This window comes from Nycticebus coucang, chromosome 2 (assembly GCF_027406575.1).
Source record: "Nycticebus coucang isolate mNycCou1 chromosome 2, mNycCou1.pri, whole genome shotgun sequence".
Classification (NCBI taxonomy): Eukaryota; Metazoa; Chordata; class Mammalia; order Primates; family Lorisidae; genus Nycticebus; species Nycticebus coucang.
In genome coordinates, this window is record NC_069781.1 from 63216948 (window position 1) to 63238404 (window position 21457).

The 21457-nt window shown below is 34.3% G+C and overlaps 2 protein-coding genes and 1 non-coding gene across 12 annotated transcripts in view; 2 read left to right on the forward strand and 1 right to left on the reverse strand.

The window, feature by feature from the left end:
* PSIP1 (PC4 and SRSF1 interacting protein 1) overlaps positions 1-16001 on the forward strand; it is a 40141-nt gene extending 24140 nt beyond the window's left edge. Inside the window, exons 8-16 of one of the 5 annotated variants that reach the window (XM_053572115.1) lie at positions 1177-1252; positions 5950-6178; positions 7062-7180; positions 9840-9895; positions 10515-10585; positions 10800-10901; positions 11011-11224; positions 13535-13646; positions 14454-16001. In XM_053572115.1, the coding sequence (XP_053428090.1) occupies positions 1177-1252; positions 5950-6178; positions 7062-7180; positions 9840-9895; positions 10515-10585; positions 10800-10901; positions 11011-11224; positions 13535-13646; positions 14454-14514 (1040 nt within the window). In that variant the 3' untranslated portion in view covers positions 14515-16001. Of the gene's footprint in view, positions 1-1176; positions 1253-5949; positions 6179-7061; positions 7181-7262; positions 9101-9839; positions 9896-10514; positions 10586-10799; positions 10902-11010; positions 11225-13534; positions 13647-14453 lie in introns of those variants that run through there. The other 4 variants (XM_053572125.1, XM_053572132.1, XM_053572119.1 and 1 more) reach the window with 4 other exon arrangements.
* The window catches only part of SNAPC3 (small nuclear RNA activating complex polypeptide 3), a 65223-nt gene continuing 43796 nt past the window's right edge, over positions 31-21457 (reverse strand). For 2 of the 6 annotated variants that reach the window (XR_008376174.1, XR_008376176.1), the window contains exons 8-9: positions 18754-20561; positions 11236-13377 (exon numbers count right to left, since the gene is read on the reverse strand). Coding sequence is in view for 1 of the 6 variants with exons in the window: in XM_053572143.1 (XP_053428118.1) it covers positions 20414-20561 (148 nt within the window). In the remaining 5 variants the exon portion in view is untranslated. Of the gene's footprint in view, positions 543-11235; positions 13378-15833; positions 20562-21457 lie in introns of those variants that run through there. The other 4 variants (XR_008376172.1, XR_008376173.1, XR_008376168.1 and 1 more) reach the window with 4 other exon arrangements.
* Positions 4982-5085, forward strand: LOC128580059 (U6 spliceosomal RNA). Its single transcript, XR_008378419.1, has one exon. It is a non-coding gene; the product is annotated as a U6 spliceosomal RNA (small nuclear RNA).

A 21457-nucleotide genomic window follows, 5' to 3' on the forward strand; every position in this document is an offset into this window, starting at 1 on the left:
TATTGATGTTTAAATATTTTTTGGTTTGTGATTAATATTTTAATCTGTTACAAAGTGTTGTATGAAACATTTTGGAATGATGTACACAAGTAATTCAATATGTGTAACAGATAAATTTCAGTGGAGATAAACATTATGGTTTCTGTTTGATGAAACAAAATATTTAAATTTGAAATGGTTGTGACTTTTTTCACATTGTCCTATCACCATTGTATTTTCCCTAATGAGCTGAATGAGGCTGTAGTGAAGTTAAAATTACCATGAATAATGGATTTATTTTACCTTTCATTAATGAATCACAAGCTTTCTAAATGGAGTCATAATGAGAGAATGAAAAGAAGAATATTTGATTGATTAAAACCATCGATATTTTAAAGTTTTGCACTCTTTTCTTTATAAGGATATTTACAATATGCAGCTCTCTTCAGCATTGCCTATTAAAAACATTTTCTTGGCACCCATAGCACAGTGGTTGTGGCGCCGGCCACATGCATCAAGGCTGGCGGGTTCGAACCTGGCCTGGGCCAGTTAAACAATGACAACTGCAAAAAAAAAAAAAAATTTAATTTGGCAAATTAGAAATACTTCAGAAGGATCTTCCTTATACAAAGAAAACTCACCAAAATAGAGCCAGTTTTTTTTCCTACTTCATAATAGAATTCTTCCTGATATATGGTGTAAGATGAGTAATATCCAGAAAACAAAGAGAATTGAAAATTTATTTACATAATATTTTAGAATTTAATGTTGTAATAAAATAAATTAATGGTGTTAGGAAACTTGGTGAATCTGATAAAAACTTCCAAGATGTGTGTGTAAATGTACTTTAAATGCTTTAAATATATATATATATGTGTGTGTGTGTGTATATTTATTCTAAAGTTCATTTTTGTGACAAAGTCCTATTAAAATGACAGTTAAAAATGTTTTTAAGCTCTCTCAACCATACTAAGAACAAATTGAAAATGATTCTATTAATCTATCTCTTTAAATTTTTTTTTATTGCCTATTTGAACCATGGGGAGAGGTATTATTTTTTAAATTTATGGATAATTGTATCTGTAACAAGCCACTAATATTCCTATATAGTGTATATCATTAGTAATTTTTATGAGCTTTGCTTCTTAAAGGGAAAACAGTAGTTACTGATAACTTTTTTCCCCATGTGAATATTAGCTACAGAAGTCAAGATTCCAAAACCAAGAGGCAGACCCAAAATGGTGAAACAACCCTGTCCTTCAGAAAGTGACATGTGAGTTTATTTTTAACGTATAATTACTTACACAATAAATGAGGCATTTGACTTTATATTATTATTATTATATTTTTTTATTTGTTTGCAGTTTTTGACTGGGGCTGGTGCCCTACTCTTTTGAGCCACAGGTGCCACCGACTTTATATTTATTATTGAGACACAGTCTCGTTAATTGCCCCCTGAGAACAGTGCAGTGTCATCATACCTCACTGCAACTTCAGACTCCTGGGCTCAGGTGATTCTCCTGCCTCAGCCTCCTGCGTAGCTGGGACTACAGGTGTGTGCCACCACCTTTGGCTAATTTTTCTATTTTTGGTAGAGACAGGGTCTTGCTCTTGCTCAGCCTGGTCTCTAACTCCTGAGCGCAAGCGATCCTTGCACCTGGGCCTCTCAAGAGTGCTAGGATTACAGGCATGAACCAGTTCACCTGGCCAGCATTTTACTTTAAAACAACCCTAAATCTTGTGGCAGTTCTGCTGGTTTGGTTTTTTTTTTCCCTTGTTTTTTACAGGATTTTTGTTGTTATTAATTACTATTTTGATATTTTTAAAAACAATAGAAAAACTAAAAATTTTGTTAAAGTAAAAACTGATAGGGAATTGAGAAAAATATGAGTTATTTCATTAATCTAAGGCATTTTCTCAGCATATAAAGTTATAAAAATACTTAGATAATGGAGAGTAAAATCTGTAATAGAGAACTTAGGCAAGATCAATTGTTCAGGAATTTTAGATAGAATATAAATACATAAATATAAATACAAAAACATCATATTGTACACAATACATACACTCAAAATGTACTTGATTAAAAAAATAGTGGGACAAAATACAACATGGTTTAACAATAGTAGTGAAAATAAGAAATCAGGTAGTTGGAGATGAGTTCGTTTGTGGTCACTATTCCCTAAGAAGTCTGAAATTCTGCAGGAAAATATTGTGAGATCCCTCTATTTTGGATATAATGAATGTTCCCTGATTAGGCCCCAGTTTTTCTTGAGAGTACCCTTCCCAGTTCATTTGTCTCCATGGCTTTTGACTGATGTCTCTGGAAGTTTTCTACTTTTTCAGTAACATCCTTAGTTGAATATGAAAACATTGTTGGAAATATTGCCATCCCACTGAGCAGCTTTCTCAACCTGCTTTCAGACCATAGGGATTTGGGGGCCCACGGTTCTTCTTCTTTAGGACTTACTTTCTCTTGATATAGTCTGGTATCATTTTTGGTAATAACAATACTTTTTTGTGTGTTTAATTCTAGTAAGCTTTTTGTGCAGTGGTCTTATATTCATAAGACTTTCTCAGATACACTTACTACAGATATTTTGAGCTATATAGGTTTCCCGAGAAACCATCTCTCAGGAATCGTTTATCCATCTGAAGGATTAAGGCAGCCCAATTTCAATTGTTAAGGCCTGGTGGCTATACCGTTACTTGGATCTTTAACTCCAGGCTGTTTCTCAATTTGAAATTCCTACATTCTCACTTGAAAATAGGCTTTCTTTTTTGAACTCATCTCTTTGGACACTTAACAAAATTTATTTGGTAACAGTCAACTCAACTACCAACATTCTATCTTGAAACCTCTTCACCCGAAGCCACAGGTTCACGGAATACATTTTTCTTCTTTCAAGTTATATTAGTTCACCAATTTTACCCATTGTGTAATAATGTTAGGGTTTCTGATTTCCCAGCTCCAAAGCCATTAACATATGTTTTAGGTTTTTGTTCTTATTCTGTTAGTGAGATTTTTGTTGAGGCAGTAGACAACCCTAAAAATAGCAGTAGCTTATAATATTTCTTATTAATGCTGTATGTAGGATAGATGTTGGCTATGTATCTGAGCACACAAAGTGGAGGGCAGAGTTAAACTACATAAGCTCTTTTGAGACTAATGGTCTTTATGAGAACAGCACTTGTCAGTGACTACTTCTTCACAATGGGTATAAAATGACAAGACAGCAGAATAGAGGCCAGAAGAGCTGAAACCAACTCACTCCTGTAAAGTAAAAGTATTTGTTTAAAGCTGCTGAGGTATTTCGGTTTGTGTTTGTATTAGTCTTTACTTGTGTTAATATATATTAAAAGACTAGAGAAATTTACAAAATACAGTCTTCCTAATGTTCCTTGACATACTAAAAAGAAATTAATACAAGTTTGTGTGTAATGGAAGGTGGCAAGAAGGACCATTGTGGAAAGACTCATTTGTAGCAAGCAGTGATAATTATTATGATTATGATTTGTTTTTTTGAGACAGAGTCTCACTATGTTGCCCTTAGTAGAGTGCTGTGGCGTCACAAGTCACAGCAACTTCAAACTCTTGGGTTTAAGTGATTCTTCTGCCTCAGCCTCCCACGTACCTAGGACAACAGGCACCCACCACAATGCCCGGCTATTTTTTCTTGCAGTTATCATCCTTGTCCAGCTGGTCTGAGGTGGTTTTGAATCCACCAGCCTCAGTGTATGTGGCTGGCACTGAAACCACTATGCTACGAGCACTGAGCCGAGCAGTGATAATTCATGGGAATTTTTTGCTTTGATACTCAAGAAACCTCAGACAAAAAATAAAATAAAAAAATAAATTGAAATAAATCTTTCTTAAGACCATGATTTTTAAACTATGTGCCTAAAATCACTTTTTAAAAACTAGCTGCTGGGGGTTGGGTATACTTGCTCATACCTGTAATCCCAGCACTTTGGGAAGCTGAGGTGGGAGGATAGCTTGAGGCCAGGAGTTTAGGACTAGACTGGGCAACATAGAAGACATCTTTACAAGAAATGAAAAATTCAGCTAGGCATGGTGGCACTGGTCTATAGTCTTAACTACTCTGGAGAATGAGGCAGGAGGATCACTTTGATTAACCCCAGGAATTACAGGCTGTAGTGAGCTGGAATTACAGCAGCTTGGGTGACTGAGGGAGACCAGATCTCTAAAAAAAGAAAAGAAATTAAAACATTGTCATCTATTTGTTTTGCGTATGTGTAAATATATTGGTTAGGATACGTTGCTAGAAGGAGAATTGCTGGGTCAGAGGGTATTTATATTTTAAATAGTTCTTTCCTTCCATATAGGGCTAACGTTTTGGAAAAAAATTGATAAGTATTGTTTAAGAGCCACAGAAATATTTTTAGACTATTCTCATTTTTAAGAAATTGTTTTTCTTCTGTGTTTTTTCTTTCATTTACTAAAAGATGAAGCACGTAAGACATTAGGTAACAAACATCCAATGATAATTATGTGACAAAAAATTGCTAGAGGCAAAAAGTGAATCTTTTTCTCTTCCAATCTAATAGTCTTCTTAGAAAACGTTCAAGGAAACGCTTCTCTGGAAGACAGTCATTGGATCTGGAATTGAGATACTGGGCCTATTTGACCTTGTGCCACATCATTTTCTCATTTGTCTGAATAATCTGAAGTCTTTTCCAGCTCTCAAAATCATTGATTTAGGCTCGGCGCCTGTAGCTCACAGGTTAGGGTGCCAGCCACGTACACTGGGGCTGGCAGGTTCAAACCCGCCCTGGGCCAGCAAAACAACAACTGCAACAAAAAACAGCCGGGCCTTGTGGCCAGCACCTGTAGTCCTAGCTACTAGGGAGGCTGAGGCAAGAGAATCACTTAAGCCCCAGAGTTTGAGGTTGCTGTGATGCCATGGCACTCTACCAAGGGCAACATACTGAGACTCTGTCTCAAAAAAAAAAAAAAAAGAAAAGAAAAGAAAAAGAAACAGTGCTTGCTTTGGCAGCACACATACTAAAATCGGAATGATACAGAGATTAGCATGGCCCCTGTGCAAGGACGACACACAAATTCATAAAGTGTTCCATATTTAAAAAAAAAAATTCATTGATTTTTTTAACTGCATAATTTATGAAAATCTCAATGAAATTCCTTGTGGATAGTAAGGTTATAGTTTCTAAAAATTTGTCCAAGCTTCAAATTTGAAGTATTTCTTTGTAAAAGAATTGCATTAGTTGGACATACATCCTCCAAAAATAATGATTAGCGATTCTTCTTGAGCCTATTTCTACAGTACTAATTTGCATAAATATCCAGCAGTAATTAGCTTTATTGAGCAATTTAGAAAAAGTGGGTTGCTTTAATTTCTATAAAATCCAGTGGGGATCTGATATTTGCTTTTACTGGCTGTATATTTCCCATTATGTGCTTATATTGGGACCCTTGTACCCTTCAAAGAATATTTCTTTTGAGTTGTAAAATGATTTCACTTCTATAGTTCTATTTTTCCTGTGTCTACCTTTTAAACATAATTCTTACAAATAGTAAAATATAATAAACTGCATTAAGAGCCAGAAATCTTGTCTGCAAGATCTTGACTGCTGAATCCTCAGAGTTGAAAACGTTGCCTTGGCATGTAGATGGTACTACTTGCCTTATTCTTTTGAGTAAATGAATCATATTATAAAAATCCACTTTCTGCTAATCTAATGCCACTATAATTTTTATCTTCTAATTTATACCAAAAAGATGTTCTGTTACAGGATTCCTTTTTGTCAATGGATGATTAAGACACTTTCGTTTTGCTTGAAGATGTTTTAGATTTGCCTTTAAATAAAAAAGTCTATAATACTTATTACTATCTAAAATACTTATTCAATTGACTAGGAGGGTATAGTTGAATGACAGTATATTAATTATGTGTAGCTCATTTTCCACTGTTGGATTCTGTAAAATAGGGTTATTGAAGAAGACAAAAGTAAAAAAAAGGGGCAAGAGGAAAAACAACCTAAAAAGCAGCTTAAAAAGGATGAAGAGGGCCAGAAGGAAGAAGAAAAGCCAAGAAAAGAGCCAGACAAAAAAGAAGGGAAGAAAGAAGTTGAGTCAAAAAGGAAAAATTTAGTTAAACCAGGGGTTACATCAACCTCTGATTCTGAAGAAGAAGGAGATGATCAAGAAGGTGAAAAGGTAGGAAATTTACATATTACATAAAACATGTTTTATTTGTAAGTTTCTTCTATGGTCCTTAATCTACTCAGTAAGCTTTCACTATTTTTGTGAAAGTCTTCAACTGGATTCCTTTAACTTTTTGAATAGACCTTAATTATCTATGTTAAAAAGTGTACTTGAAAATTTCCTTTATTCTTGGTTTAACTTTTTTAGTTATGATCTGGAAATTAAATACCATATTATCTTGAAATGGTAGGAGACTAAAGCAAATGTAAAAACAAAGAGTTGTTTATAAACAGGTATTTGTTATTTACTCTCAAAGAAATACTTAACACTCTTTAAGCCTGTTTATTGTGCATTCTATCAGTAGTAACTTTTTTGGGATGCAGTAGGGGTTTGAAAATCTTATTAAAGCTGTGTATCTTTTTATGTAGAAACCCCACAAATTTTGTGTATAGCTTTAGAGATGTATGGATCCAGGTCATGCAGGTAGAAGCCAAATTTTTAATTGGAAAGGTTGAGTAGTGTGCTTGTCAGTACTCAAGTCATATCGGCTGTATAGTGGCAAATAGTCTGACGTACTTCATTTAAAACAGTGGTTCTCAACCTTCCTAATGCTGTGAGCCTTTGATATAGTTCCTGTGGGTTTCGACCCACAGGTTGAGAACCACTGATTTAAAACAAAAGGTAATCACTCTTAAAGCAGAGCAGAAAACAGATTATTAATCTACAGTCAAGGGAAAAGTTAAATTTGCAAACCAGAGATGGTGTTGGAAACAAAAGATTTGTTTAAGTTGTTAAATATATGTCCCTTAAAAACCCAGTTGCTTTTTTTCTCCCAAGACTAATTACATAAGCACTAGTCACCAGTTAGCTAAATCCATCCTAATTCTCAAAACAGAAGCGAAAGGGTGGGAGAAACTTTCAGGCTGCTCACAGAAGGAATATGCTGAAAGGCCAACACGAGAAAGAAGCAGCAGATCGGAAACGCAAGCAGGAGGAACAAATGGAAACTGAGCAGTAAGTATTTTTTTATTCTACATTTTGGGTTCTTTTTTCAGGCTAGCATGAAATTTTTAAACAATAGACTTTCATTTTCCAGACTTCATGAAGCCTTTTGAAGAAGTGACTTTTCCCATGTGTTAGAAACATCTTCTGTATATGATGATAATCATATTTCAGGCTTTTTTCTTTCCTGAGAGGATGAAATTCACTGAGGCAATCACCTTGTGAATTATTTTTGAATTAAAACTGAAAGTACAGATAGGGTTTAATTGTTAGTGGCTTCCCAGGAAATGTACTCATCCTCTACTGTTACATAATTACATATAGAAAGAGTGTTGACATCTATTGGTGGAGAAAGAATGCGGGAAATACCGTCATCTGTTACACCACCAGCAGGCCTCCCCGTAAAGACCAGCAAAATAATGAAAGCACATTTGGAACCCCAGGAAGCCAGTAAAAAAGGCTGACAGGGTATACATTGTATGTGTGCAATATGAATCAGTTTCAAAGCTGTTTTCTCTTATGTTTTGATACTTGAGACAGTGCTTATCATGGGGAATTTCTTTCCCCTATATATATAAAATACTTTTATTACCAGAAGGAAAAGTAAATAGCAATGACAACTAGACTTCATGTCTTCATTACATTTTTCCTAGATATCTTTAGTCACTTCTGAGTTCTTTCTCTGAAATGTTTTTCTTTCCTTGAGTGTCTTACGTTTGGACTAAATTTATTGTTATTTTAATGAGATGATTTATAAAACATGCTCTGGGTCACTAAGACATAGTTAATGAGCAGTGAAATTCTAAACTATTCTTGAATGATTTTTTTGTGCTTTTTTCTTTATATAGTACATTCATAAACCAAAAATCTTTCTTTACAAGTAATAGCATTTCACTCTTAGTAGTTTGGAGGATATATAAGCAGTTTTAGCTGCTTCAGGGAGTAATTTAAAAATTGATCTAAAGCTTTGAAATGTTACTCCCTCTGATCTGTTAGACTTTGACCACCTCTGTAAAGATTGTTTTTTGTCACCTATCCTTTTCTATCTTTTCATTGAAAAGTTGCTGGACTGTTTGTTGCTTTTAACTTTATTGTGCTCCCAAAATTAAGATAAAAAATTAGTTGTTGCTAGCCCAACCCTTCTTCAGTATCTCAAAGTTATCTTTATGTATTTCAGTTTCTTTTGAATGTCCTCCAATGTAACTTTCTCAAATTCTAATATTTGTGTTTTCTTTTCTTCTTCTGTTATTACAAAACTTTGTACTTGGACAGTTTTGCTCTGTAAAGCATTTCAGATGCAGCTTGTGTGAAATGCATTATGCAAAATAAAGTTTATTGTATTGTATTCCCAGCCAAACAACATGTAATCTACAGTAATAAAAAATATATCTCATTTTGGGCTCAAAGCATTAATCCAGTTACTGAAAAGAGAATACAAGTGGAACAAACAAGAGATGAAGATCTTGAGACAGACTCATTGGACTGAATTACCCCTTCCCCCCCTTGATGGAAGAATGTTCCAGATTTTAAATTGAGGACTTCATTATTAATGGCATTATAACTGTGTTATGATTGTTAACAAAATTTCCTGTAAGGTACACACTACATATTAAGGTTGGCCATCATTCCTGTTTTTTTAACCAAACTTAAAATGAAGCTTTGTGTCTGAAAGTTATAAAAAGCTCAGAAGGTGGTGGTGGTGGTTGTAACATTACTTCATTTACAAAATATAAAAATACATTTTGTTTTAAAGCTAGGTATTAAACTGGAATAGCACCTACACCTGAGAATGGGGCAATTGTGCCCTTCCTTTGACATTCCTTTGTTGTTTCTTTAGAATCTTAATTGTTTTTTTATCCTGAGAGATAAAATCGTAGACTTGTTAAGAAAAAAATGAAACTGTAACCAAAATTTTAAAATAAAGTTTTTTTTTAAAAAAACCTGAATTTTAGATATTTTTTGTTCTTGTCTATTTCAATTGGTTCATAATATGGCCTGAATGCCAAGCCACGGTAGTAGAAATTATTAAAATTTCAGTTTTAAGTGGTTATTTTTGTGTTTTACATTAAAATGGTACCTTTTCATTTGAGAAATGGTAGTAAATGTTAGTGGATGTCATTTAAGTTTGATACATTGGCCAAAATTTTTAAAAATATGTATGATAGTATCATCTTGTATGTCTAAGCTTGAAGCTAATTCAAAAGCCCTAAATAATTTACTCTTTGGAGATGTGGGAAAACAATAAGATTGGTCTGTTTTGACATGTTGCTTTTAAAATTAATTGAGGTGTAGAATCCATTAAATATTTATGGGTATTCTACTTCCATTGTGGTCTGTTTGTCCAGTGACCCTAAAATTGGTCTTTTAATATCACACTGTTTAATAATGGAAAGCAAAATTTCACCAAGACAGCTTAAGATCATACATATTTGTGATGTTACTGAAAAATTACTGATTTAATTTAGTACGTGAATGTGAGTTTTGCTTATGTTTATACTAGTGCTGTGAAACTCCAGTTGTAAGAACTATAGTCAATTCCTTGTGGCTTAGGCTAAGAATCTTATTATTTAAAGGCAAAACCTTTTAGCTGTTAACATGAGGGATTGTGGGCATTTGGTATCATAGTCACAAAGTTCCAATGTTTTGAAATATTTGTGTTAACATTTGATAGGCAGACTAAAGATGAAGGAAAGAAGCCAGAAGTTAAGAAAGTGGAGAAGAAGCGAGGTTAGTTATTTCACTTTCTAAGATGTATAAAATTATACAAAGAAAGGAAATTACATAGATACTTTTTATGTATTGGTTTTAGAGTCTCATTTTGTGTTCTTATATCCTACAAGTACACGTTTGCAAATCCCTGATGGATTTCATATAAATTGTATAATAAGGTGAACTTAAAGAGTTGCCTTTATATATTGTAATGTTCATCATTTGATGGCGTCAGATTTTTGTAACCTTGATAAATAAAAGCTGCTGGATGATTTCCCATATTTTGACAAATTCCTTGGTTAAATACATTAAGGAAACAAGGTGTTTAGGTAATGGAGCACAGAGTAGTTCATTATTGGATGAAGACAGCACGTTAGAAAGAAATGCAGCTAGAATGGTGATTTTATGCTTTCATGCTGCATGTTGCTTTCCTAAACCAGATACTTTGTTATTCTTAGTTATTGTTCTTGTAGATGAGCTTCTTAGTGAAAACTACTAGTAGATGAGCTTCTTAATGAAGACTACTAAAAACACTTTTTTTTAATCCACCAATTCCTTCCATTATACTTTGCTTAACAATACAGAAACAGTGGTTTAGGAAAACTGTTTAATGTTTTTCACATATTTTAATTTATAGAAACATCAATGGATTCTCGACTTCAAAGGATACATGCTGAGATAAAAAACTCACTCAAAATTGATAATCTTGTAAGTGTTTGACCTCATTTAAAAATGTAGTGCTGCAGTTGTAGCTTCCTATTTTATTTTTTCACATGATTTTATAAGTATCTAGATTCAAGATAAAAGGGACAATTACTGGTTATTTTGTACTGCCTTATTTGAGATTTTAAAAGTGATCTTTATAAACAGATATGTATGTTGTGATAATTAACAGTTACAAAATTACTGTTTTGTCATGAAGGATGTGAACAGATGCATTGAGGCCTTGGATGAACTTGCTTCACTTCAGGTCACAATGCAACAAGCTCAAAAACACACAGAGATGATTACTACACTGAAAAAAGTAAGTGAATTCAAGTCACATAGATTTAAAAATTGTTCTCCTTACTTGATTTAAAAATAAAGTTTAAATAAATTAGGAAAACAATTATGAATGTATATTGTTTTCTCAGATACGGCGATTCAAAGTTAGTCAGGTTATCATGGAAAAGTCTACAATGTTGTATAACAAGTTTAAGAACATGTTTTTGGTTGGTGAAGGAGATTCCGTGATCACACAAGTGCTGAATAAATCTCTTGCTGAACAAAGACAGCATGAGGAAGCGAATAAAACCAAAGATCAAGGGAAGAAAGGGCCAAACAAAAAGCTAGAAAAGGAACAAACAGGTATGTGGCAAAAAAAAATTGAGGCCAGTTTTTTAACTGTTTGTCAGAACTTTTAAAAAATAAGTTTGATAAATAATTTCATTTTAGTACTGCAGAAAAAGTACCTAAAGATGGTTTGGTAAAAACATATGATAGGCTTATTGAAGGCCTAGAGCAGCATGTATTTGCAACAGAAAAATAAATCATGTCAGTTTATAAAATCCAAGAGAGACTTCTAAGACAAACATTGTTAATGAGGCAGAAGACTCTATTCTTTTTTGGAGACAGAGTCTTACTCTGTCACCCCGAGAAGAGTGCCTATGGTGTAATCACAGATCACACCAACCTCAAACTCTTGGGTTTAATTAATCCTCCTGCCTCAGCCTCCCAAGTAGCTGGGACTACAGGTGTGCACCACAATGCTTGGCTAGTTTTTCTGTTTTTAGTGGAGATAGGGTTTCACGTTCCTCAGGCTGTTCTTGAACTTCTGAGCTCAAGCAATCCACCCACCTCGGCCTCTCCAAGTGCTAGGATTAGAGGTGAGCCAGAGGAGACGTTTTAAAAAGTACTATTCAGCCTAGTGTCTCCTCATCCTTAGAAGACCCACTTCCTGGTCCCTCAAGTGCTTCTGATGTTTCTGATTAAACTTAAAAAAAAAAAAAAAAAATAGCGTACAGTAACCTTTTCATCTGAACACTGCTCTGTAGGTGGAGACTGAAAGCATGCCCTTCTTATTACTGCTGTTTAATGACTTAGTTGTATGCTGGCATGTCATATTTTTAACAGTTATGTTTTTAATGAGTGTTAAGTATAAAAAAATGACTGCTTATCAGTAGTAGTGTACATTCAGTCAGGAATGATGGTGATACTAAACAACCACACATTGTCCAGATGGGTGGCTGAGACAGTGATACTTTTGTTTTCTTTATTGTTCACTGTACATGTACTTTGTTTCATACCCCCAAATTATTAAAAATATTGTATAAAAATTACCTTCAGGCTATGTGTATAAATGAAACAAATGAATTTCATGTTTAGAATTGGTTCCGTTCCCATCTCCAGGATATCTCATTATGTATATGCAAATATCCCCAAATCCAAAATACTTTTGGTACCAAGCATTACTACCTTACCTACATTAAATGAGGAAACTCTCATAAAGCATTTATTAGAATGTGTAGCATATATAGTAAAATGTTCAACCTTCTGCTTTTCTTTTTCATTAACTTTATACATTAGTAGTAGTTAAATCCTGCTGGTATTTACTATTAATAATTTTTTCTTGTGGCGGGCACCTGTAGTCCCAGCTGCTCGGGAGGCTGAGGCAAGAGAATCGCGTAAGCCCAAGAGTTAGAGGTTGCTGTGAGCCGTGTGACACCACGGCACTCTACCCGAGGGCGGTACAGTGAGACTCTGTCTCTACGAAAAATTTTTAATAATTTTTTCTTTTCATTTACGTTCGAGAAAATCCCTAACCTACACAGAAATAAAATGAACTTCCTACAACCCCATTAACTAGCTTTTATCAATATGTGATCATTATGGTTTTGTTCCCTGTAAGCTTTCTCTGTGCCATCCCTGGAGATTATTTTACAGAAAATTCCATATGTACCATCACTCATAAACATTTCAGAATGTATCTATAAAGAATTATTTATTAGAACATAATACCATCAACTCCCCAAATTCCAAGTTACTAAACATCTTAGTAGCAGCTACTTAAGGTAGAAGCCAACATTTTAAAAGCAGTTGGATTTTTTTCTCTCATTTAGTAGGGAATGAGATTTATAGGAATCTTCCATTGTTTACTCACTAGCCACAAAACTTTTCAATTAGGAAATGTTACAACACTTATAAAATATCAGTAATGATAAATTTTAAAATTTATGATTGTTTTTTCTAAGAAGTAGAATAATCATGATGTGCTGAAGAGCTATAGCACCCTGCACCTATAGCACAGATTAATAATTATTAATTAATAATATAGCACCTATAGCACCTATATTATCAGATTAATAATCTTCTTTCTGTACCCAAGGATACATGTACTAATCACTGCTTCTTATGGTACCTTAGCTACCCACAGGATGTTTTGGTGATGTTGGGAGTAAACAGCACGGCTTTTTGTTGTTAAAATCATTATTCCCTTTTGGAAAAAGCATCAAAACCCAATCCTGAAATTCAAGAGAAGATATAGTACAATGTAACTTCAAGTAAAAGACATTAGGAACATGAGGGCCATGTTGCATTTTTTATTTTGGCTCTTTAGAGAACAACTTAAAGTATTATATTGTAAGCTCTAACAGTTTCTCCATTGGAATACTCCTAAAGGTTCAAAGACTCTAAATGGAGGATCTGATGCTCAAGACAGTAATCAGCCACAGCATAATGGAGATAGCAATGAAGAAAGCAAAGACAACCATGAGGCCAGCACTAAGAAAAAGTGAGGAGGTGTTGTAATGGGTCATCTTGCGTGTTTTTCCTGAATTCAAGTTTTTAATCACAGTACTGTTCCAAGGTTATTTATATAGGGGTTATCTTTTTATCAATTCCTGAATTCAGTAAGCAAATGACAAAGCAAAAAGCAAAAGTAAAAACATTTTGCATGTAACTAGTGTGCCTCTGTATTTAGGGGCTAAGTAGGAACCTAGTTAAAGAAAATAACTTTGTCCTTGGACTTTACTGATACATCACTAATAATTTCCTTTCAAACATTCTTGAATTTGGAGTGAGAAAGTATGTTAAAAGTTAGATGTAGAATCATAGGGCATTTTATACTATTCACCCTAAAATAACAAGCTAATGGAACTATAGTTATCCAAATCTTAGTTTGTTCCACTGTTGGAAGGACTTGGAATTAAGCATCCCTTCCAATTCTGAAATTAAGAGAATTCGTATCTGCATATTGGCCTCCCTCTCTATTTTTTAAGATTTGTAATACAGATTTGTTACCACAGCTAAAACATTTCCATACTAAAGACAATTCAATTTAAACCTGGAAATGATGAAAAGGGCTTGGTCCATTACGCTTTCCCAAGTACTGAGTACTTTATCTGTGTGATACTTGGGGGAAGATACAGCATGGTAAAATAAAGTTTTGAATAAGAAACAGTAAGTCGGGGTGGTGGGGGGGTTGGTTTTGCTTAATTCTTTTTTTGAAAACCATAATGCACAGATTTAATGTGCCCCCCACCCTCCCCAAAAAGCCCTGATTCCAATTATCACAACTTTCTTTTCCCCTTTTCTTTAGGCCATCCAGTGAAGAGAGAGAGACTGAAATAGCTCTGAAGGATTCTACACTAGATAACTAGTTTGACATACCTGGAATATAGAGAACATTTGAGAAGTTTGTAATGGTTTTCATTAAAATATTTAGACTGCTGAAAGTTTTAAATTTTTATAAGCATAGGTTTTGATGTTTAAAACTTGTTTTAAGGGAAGAAAATCCCTTTATCTCTGTTTGAAAGTAAACATTATTGCTAATTGTATTTGTGCAGTATTAACAGCTACATTATAACAGTAAATGTTGAGCAAAATCCATTTTAGAAAATGTTAAAATTGCTCTTCCAGACATGGTTGTAGCATATTTTCAGTTTGTGTGTGTATGTTAATGTGTAATTGATAGTAGGACAAATTTACATTTTAAAAACTGCAACCTGGATAAACCTTTCCTCTTTCCTAAATACCATGGGTTTTGTGCATATTTTTTACAAATCTTGGATTTACCAGACTGTCTTTCCACTGTTTGTGGGTTTTGTAGAAGTTAAGCATTTTTATGGTAGGTAAAATGTTACTTCTATGTAAGTACTCACTCCCTCCTTTTATCAAAAACTAATTTTAATCTCACGGTCTATATATTGTGCTGCATTATCCTGCTTCTTTGAAACGTGTGTTCTGTATGCCTTTTTGTATGCCAAATAGATACGACGTTGAACTGACGATTCTATGAGGTACAAAACTCATGTTAACTTCTGAAGGTAATTTAGTTTTGTGGCTAGGAATTCAGTAAAATCATACAACCTGCCTGCAGAAAACAGACTGGGTATATATAAGAATGAATCTGGCTTTAGGGTTCAATCATCTAAGATCCTTTCCAGGCACTAGTAACTAAAACTGAAAATTAAATAAGCTTATTTTTGAGAAATGTCTCATTTCTAAGTTTTCTTAATACTCATTAAGGAAGTCACTAATATTTTTTTAATTGGAAAAAAGTCAATCTGTTATGCTTATGCAGTAAATATAAGTAAATGTTTTAAGGAAGCAAACCTATTTGAAAATATGGCTATTGTAGAGGGGAATTTTTATTTCTATATCATACAACATTAGTTGCTCCAGTGCAGTACTTTGAGATAGTCTATATATTGATGTATATAGATTAAATCAGGGTAAAACCAATGTTAACAAAAAATTTAATGGTATATTTACTAAAGAATAGCATTTCTAAGATATTTTGAATATTAGGTCATTTGATGGTTTTTGATAGAATATTTCTCATGTTTTGAAACTGTGAATACGGGAAAATAGCATTGACAGTTTGTATGTAACACTGTGTGCTTTGACCTCTAGGATAATTGTTTTTACCTATAGATTAAAAATTTGAATTACTTCAATAATTGGATTTTTGCTTTTGAGAGATCTTACAATGGTACTAGGACCTACTGTTTTCAGAGAACCCCCATATATACCAGTCGCTATCTGTTTGGTCCTTACTACAGTTTTAACTTGGACAGATTTATTCTAGTTAAGCCATAAGTGTCAATGTGTAAACTTGTTTTGATTAAAGAATTTTTCTATCAAACTCTAGTAATTTCTTTGCTTTTTATAAGTGATGGAATTGTGGTATTTGGGAAGACAGGGTAAGCTCATGGATGGCAAAAATAAAGGAAATGTTTATCTTTTGTCTGACCCAACAGACCTGTAGTTTTACCAAGAAGCCACAGAATATTCAACTTCTGGAGATAATGCAGCATGTTAATAAGTTAGGTCTGCCTGCATAGGTAGACCTTCCTCTGGAACAGCAGTTCTCAACCCGTGAGTCATGACCCACAGGAACTGTGTTAAAGGGCCGTGGCATTAGGAAGGTTGAGAACCACTGTCTTCTCAAGAAATTTTCTCTATTTGTCTAGGCTGATTCATAGATAATATCACTCTCACAACTCTAAGTTTTATGAATGATTATCAAAAATTTTTAGGAACAGTGACTCAAATTGTGTAGTTGGTCAAAACTCCCAAGATGAACAAACTTCTGAGTGATTTCAATGACAGCCCCCCTCCCAAAAAAAAGTATAAACAACACCTATTTTGTGCTGGGTTCTTTTAAATCATCATTGGATAACATTTTAAAGAGTTAATTTATACATGACCTAGCAGAATAGATTGTTGAAGGTTTTTCAGCTGCTTAGAAAAATTTCAGATACATCATCTTGAATCAAGACTGTGTGTGTAGACATTTTATCAGAGACTTTAAGCCTTAAAAATGCTATTTTAGGCTCAGTGCCCGTAGCACAGCGTTTATGCCACCAGCCACATAACACCGAGGGTGGCGGGTTCGAACTCAGCCCAGGCCAGTTAAACAACTGCAACAAAATAGCTGGGCATTGTGGCGGGTGCCCGTAGTCCCAGCTACTTGGGAGGCTGAGGCAAGAGAATTGCTGAAGCCCAAGAGTTGGAGGTTGCTGTGAGCTGTGACATTCTACTGAGGGCGACATAATGAGACTGTCCCAAAAAAGAAAAAAAAAAAAAAAGCTATCATATTAGTGACTTCTAACAGTATACCAATACATTTACCCTGTTTTGCTGATAAACAGTCACGTAAGTGTATGTTCCTCCCCACACACACTTACCTGGATGTCTGGTCAAGAGGAAATCTGCCATCTAATTCTGTGTAAGAGCAAAGGCTTGTATAGGGCTCTGTATGGGCTTCACTAACAACTTACTTTGTCCCATTGGCCTTAGAAAGGACAATCTATTGGAAATAGCAAACCCGTATCATTAAAGAATTTAGAAACAAAGGTATAATAGGCAGAAATGTGTTTATATTTGTGTTGTATTAATCTGCAACACACAGATAATGTTAGAAATGACTGACCTAGTAAGATCCAATGTTTAATTATCCTTAAAGGGTATTGACAGAGATGTTTAATAGATATTGCTTTTCTATAGTAATTTTTGTGTATGTGCATCTATTATTGTATAAAAATTCATTTTTAAATACAAAAGATACTCTGTTCATGATAACATTTTCATATTTGTTTAACAAGCAAGTTGTGATTAATAGGTTGAACTAGGCATAAAGAAAAGCTGTTTTGGATCAGAGATTTTATAGCTTCAAAATATACAAAGTTAGAGGCGGGGCATGGTGGCTCACACCTGTAATCCCAGCACTCTGGGAAGCTGAGGTGGGTGGATTGCTTGAGCTCACCAGTTAAAGAACAGCCTGAGCCAGAGCGAGACCTCATCTCTAAAAATAGCCAGGCATTGTGGCGGGCACCTGTGGTCCCAGCTATTCAGGAAGCTGAGGCAAGAAGATCACTTGAGCCCAAGAGTTTGAGGTTGCTGTGAGCTGCGATGTCACAGCACTCTACCAAGGGCAATGAGGTGAGATTCTGTCTCAAAAAAAAAAAAGTGTTGTGTATACACACACACACACACACACACACACCCCTATAAGGAATTTTTTTGACTCAACTTGGTGGGAATATCTGTATATGACTGATTACACTGATAAAATGGAGCAACCTGGTTAGCCCTTCTCAGTTTCACTAGGAAACAATAAGAGGTATCTGAGTCTTTAGTGAAAAAAAATTAATCTTAAAGATTAACATTTTCAATAAATAAAACAATGTTTTAAATGATTATCTTTGTTCTTGGTCCACTAAGATGAATAGACTGGCAGCACACATGGCACAATGTATTATAACAGTAATTAGCTTTCTGAAATTTGCCATTTTGAGAATATGAATCTAAAATGAATCAAAGTAAACAGACCACTGCACATTAACGCATGACCTAAAAGGAATGCAGTATTAATAACAAAGGAATTGGGCCTGGCACATTGGCTTACACCTATAATCCCAGCACTTGGAAAGTTAGGGTGAGAGGATCGCTAGAGGCCAGGAGTTTAAGACTAGCCTGGACAACATAACATAGCAAAACCTCATCTCTAAGTAAAGAAAATAAAGAATCAAAAAATATATTTTACCTGTGGAATTTTAGGAATTGGGCATATCACTCATTTATCTTAAGTCTATGGTTTTCCAACAGAATTTTCCATCTGTTCAATATTAATGCTCTTCTAGTTATAGCTAAGTAAAAACCTACCCTGTTTCCCCGAAAATAAGACAGTGTCTTACTTTAAGGTGTGCTCCCAGAGATGCGCTAGATCTTATTTTCAGGGGACGTCTTATCTTTCCTGTAAGTAGGTCTTATTTTCGGAGGATGTCTTATTTTTGGGGAAACAGGGTAAGTCTAGAGTGGCCTCTTAATTCTGTATACCGATCCTGTGTGTACTAACTGAATGAATCCGTGAATGAGAAAAACACTAGACATACCAGAAACGGGTGCTTGTCCGCTCCAAACCAATCAACTTAAAAGATACGTGGCATTTAGGTCCATAAATCATAACTTCATTGTCAATCTTTTAAATATAGTCCTACAGGCTTCACTTTTTTTATTTTTATGATAAAAAGTCTGTTCTTAGCCATCCAGATGTGGCACTCAGGTGAATTTAAAATAACCTGGGAGAAAGTAAAACAAACACTATGATGCATTTAAAATCTGTTTCACAGCATTCTTAAAGTCTCAGGAGGTATTAAATTTTCCACCCAAAAAGGTTTCCAGAAAATATTTCAGTATAGATAACTAGCTACAGTTTTTTCTGAGGATCTGGACCTGGGAATCAATTAAAAGTTTCCTTTTCTCTTTGGCTCAGGATGACAGAAGAGAGTAACTTGGATTATTATAGTTAGGGGCCAGAGGAATAGAAGAGCTGGGCCAGGAAACTGTTTACTTTTGTTTTTGCTTATAGAATATTCAATAATACTAGCTAAAAATAAGTGAGCCAGTGCTAGCAATCAGTACAATCTTGATTCTTACCATGTCCCTATAGTCATGTAAAACATATTTTTATAATCATAATACTAAATTGATATATTTTAAGCTCCTAGCATTTATGATCCATAGGAAGTTTCTGTCAAGAATTGACGCTTCAATTTAAATGTTACTTCTGTGAAGGCGTGAACATACAAGACCTTTTTACTTTCATAGGTGAGTTTCTTTGTGTCTCGTATGTGGCTAGGCACAGTGGCTCATGCCTATAATCCTAACACTCTGGAGGCTGCTTGAACTCAAGAGTTCAAGACCAGCGGGGCTGTCTCTACTAAAAATACAAAAGTTCGCTGGGTGTGAATTGGGAGATGCCTATAGTCCCAAGTACTTAGGAAGCTGAGGCAGGAGGATTGTTTGAGCCTAGGAGTTAAGAGATTGTGAGCAAGGCTGATGTCGTATACTCTAGCCTGGGTGACAGAGACAGCTTCTGTCTCAAAAACAAAGTCTTAATGTGTCCAGTACCTATCAAAACTAAAGGTAACATTACATTATAAAAGAACCCACTATAACTTTAAATTACCACGATAGCTATTCTTCATTTTGTGTTATTTATTTAAAATCACTTGTATTCTTCTCCCTAATTTTTAGTACAGATATTTGAAGGATATTTATTTGAAGGATCTTTACCTTGGAAGCCTCGTGGTAGACGGTATAGCTTGCACATTCTTCAAAGAATTTTCAAAATACTTCCTCCACTTGATATATCACTAACTGAATTTTATCATTAGTGAAAAACACTGGACAGAAAATAAATAGGCAAGCCATGGACTGGGGAAAAAAATCAGAATATGTGTATCTGACAAAAGATTTATATTCAGCAATTCTACAAGTTGAAAATAAAACAACCCACTTAAAAGGGGCAAAAAGTACTAAATGAAAAATATTTTGGAATAAGTACTAATATATAATTAAACATATTTCTAAACATTTAAAAGCAAGTTACTTTACAGAAAAATCTGTGATTTGGACTTTCTGAAAAGGTTATGTTTAGCTGGTGGTTCCAAGTGGATCTAGTCCTCAGTGGGATTTCTTATAAGGTAACTATCCAAGGGAACAGTTATTTCTGAAAGGTGCATTTTTCTGTGTGTATGTATGTGGCTATTCTTAATTAAAGGTTCCAGGATCAACATAAGGATAAGCAAGGAATTCCCCCAGTTTGTTGCCTTCTGAATCATAGTGGAGCATTCGGAAGCAAACATCACAAAAGAAACAGGGATCCTCTGGTGCAAAACTGTCATTGTTGGTCACCCATCTGTAGTTGTTAAAAAAGATGTACATCATTAAGGTTTTCATGCATTAATGTGCTGTAAGTTATAGCCTGTATGTAGTAACATGTATACATAACATCTGCAGTGTTACCTCATTAGTCTGTATTATTAAAACAATTTTTTATATAATATTGTATACAGGTAGAGACATAGATATATTACTACCAATATTCTACAAGGCAAAAGGACATGTAATACTAAGACACTGCAGAATGTTATTTCTCTGTAAGGCCTCCCTTAAAGGTAATTAGAGAATTATGTTAAGTATGTACTTAAAAACACCACACATTTGCCATATCTATCCTCCAACACTGGTTAATTTGAAAACTTTAACTTTTTTTTTTTTTTTAACCTAGAACAACATTTAACTGAGATTGTTTTGGCCTAAGATGATGTTACTGGTCACAGTGAGATGAAAATGCTAATTTTCAGTGTTATTTGAATTCTGCATTTCATGGACTATTTGCTTTTAACATTCCCTTTCATTTTGATCTGATAACTCTGATTTATCATGTTTGCCTACTGATTGGTTAAAGAACTGTATTGTGGTAGGGAAGCAAACTGAAGATAAAGATTGAATATCCCTTATTTGAAATGCTTGAAACCAGAAATGTTTCAAATTTCAGATGGTTTTCAGATTTTGGAATATTTGTGTTATGTATATACCAATTGAGTATTGAACATCTGAAAATCCAAAATGCTTCAATGAACATTTTTGTTGAGTATCTATCATGCTGGGACTCAAAATGTTTTAAATTTTGGATTTTTGATTTTCAGATTTGGAATGCTCAACCTGTACTAAATTCTTCCCTTCCTTGGAGTGGTTTTTAAACATTTTTGACTCTGACCCATAGTAAGGAACACTTTATAATGTAAAATG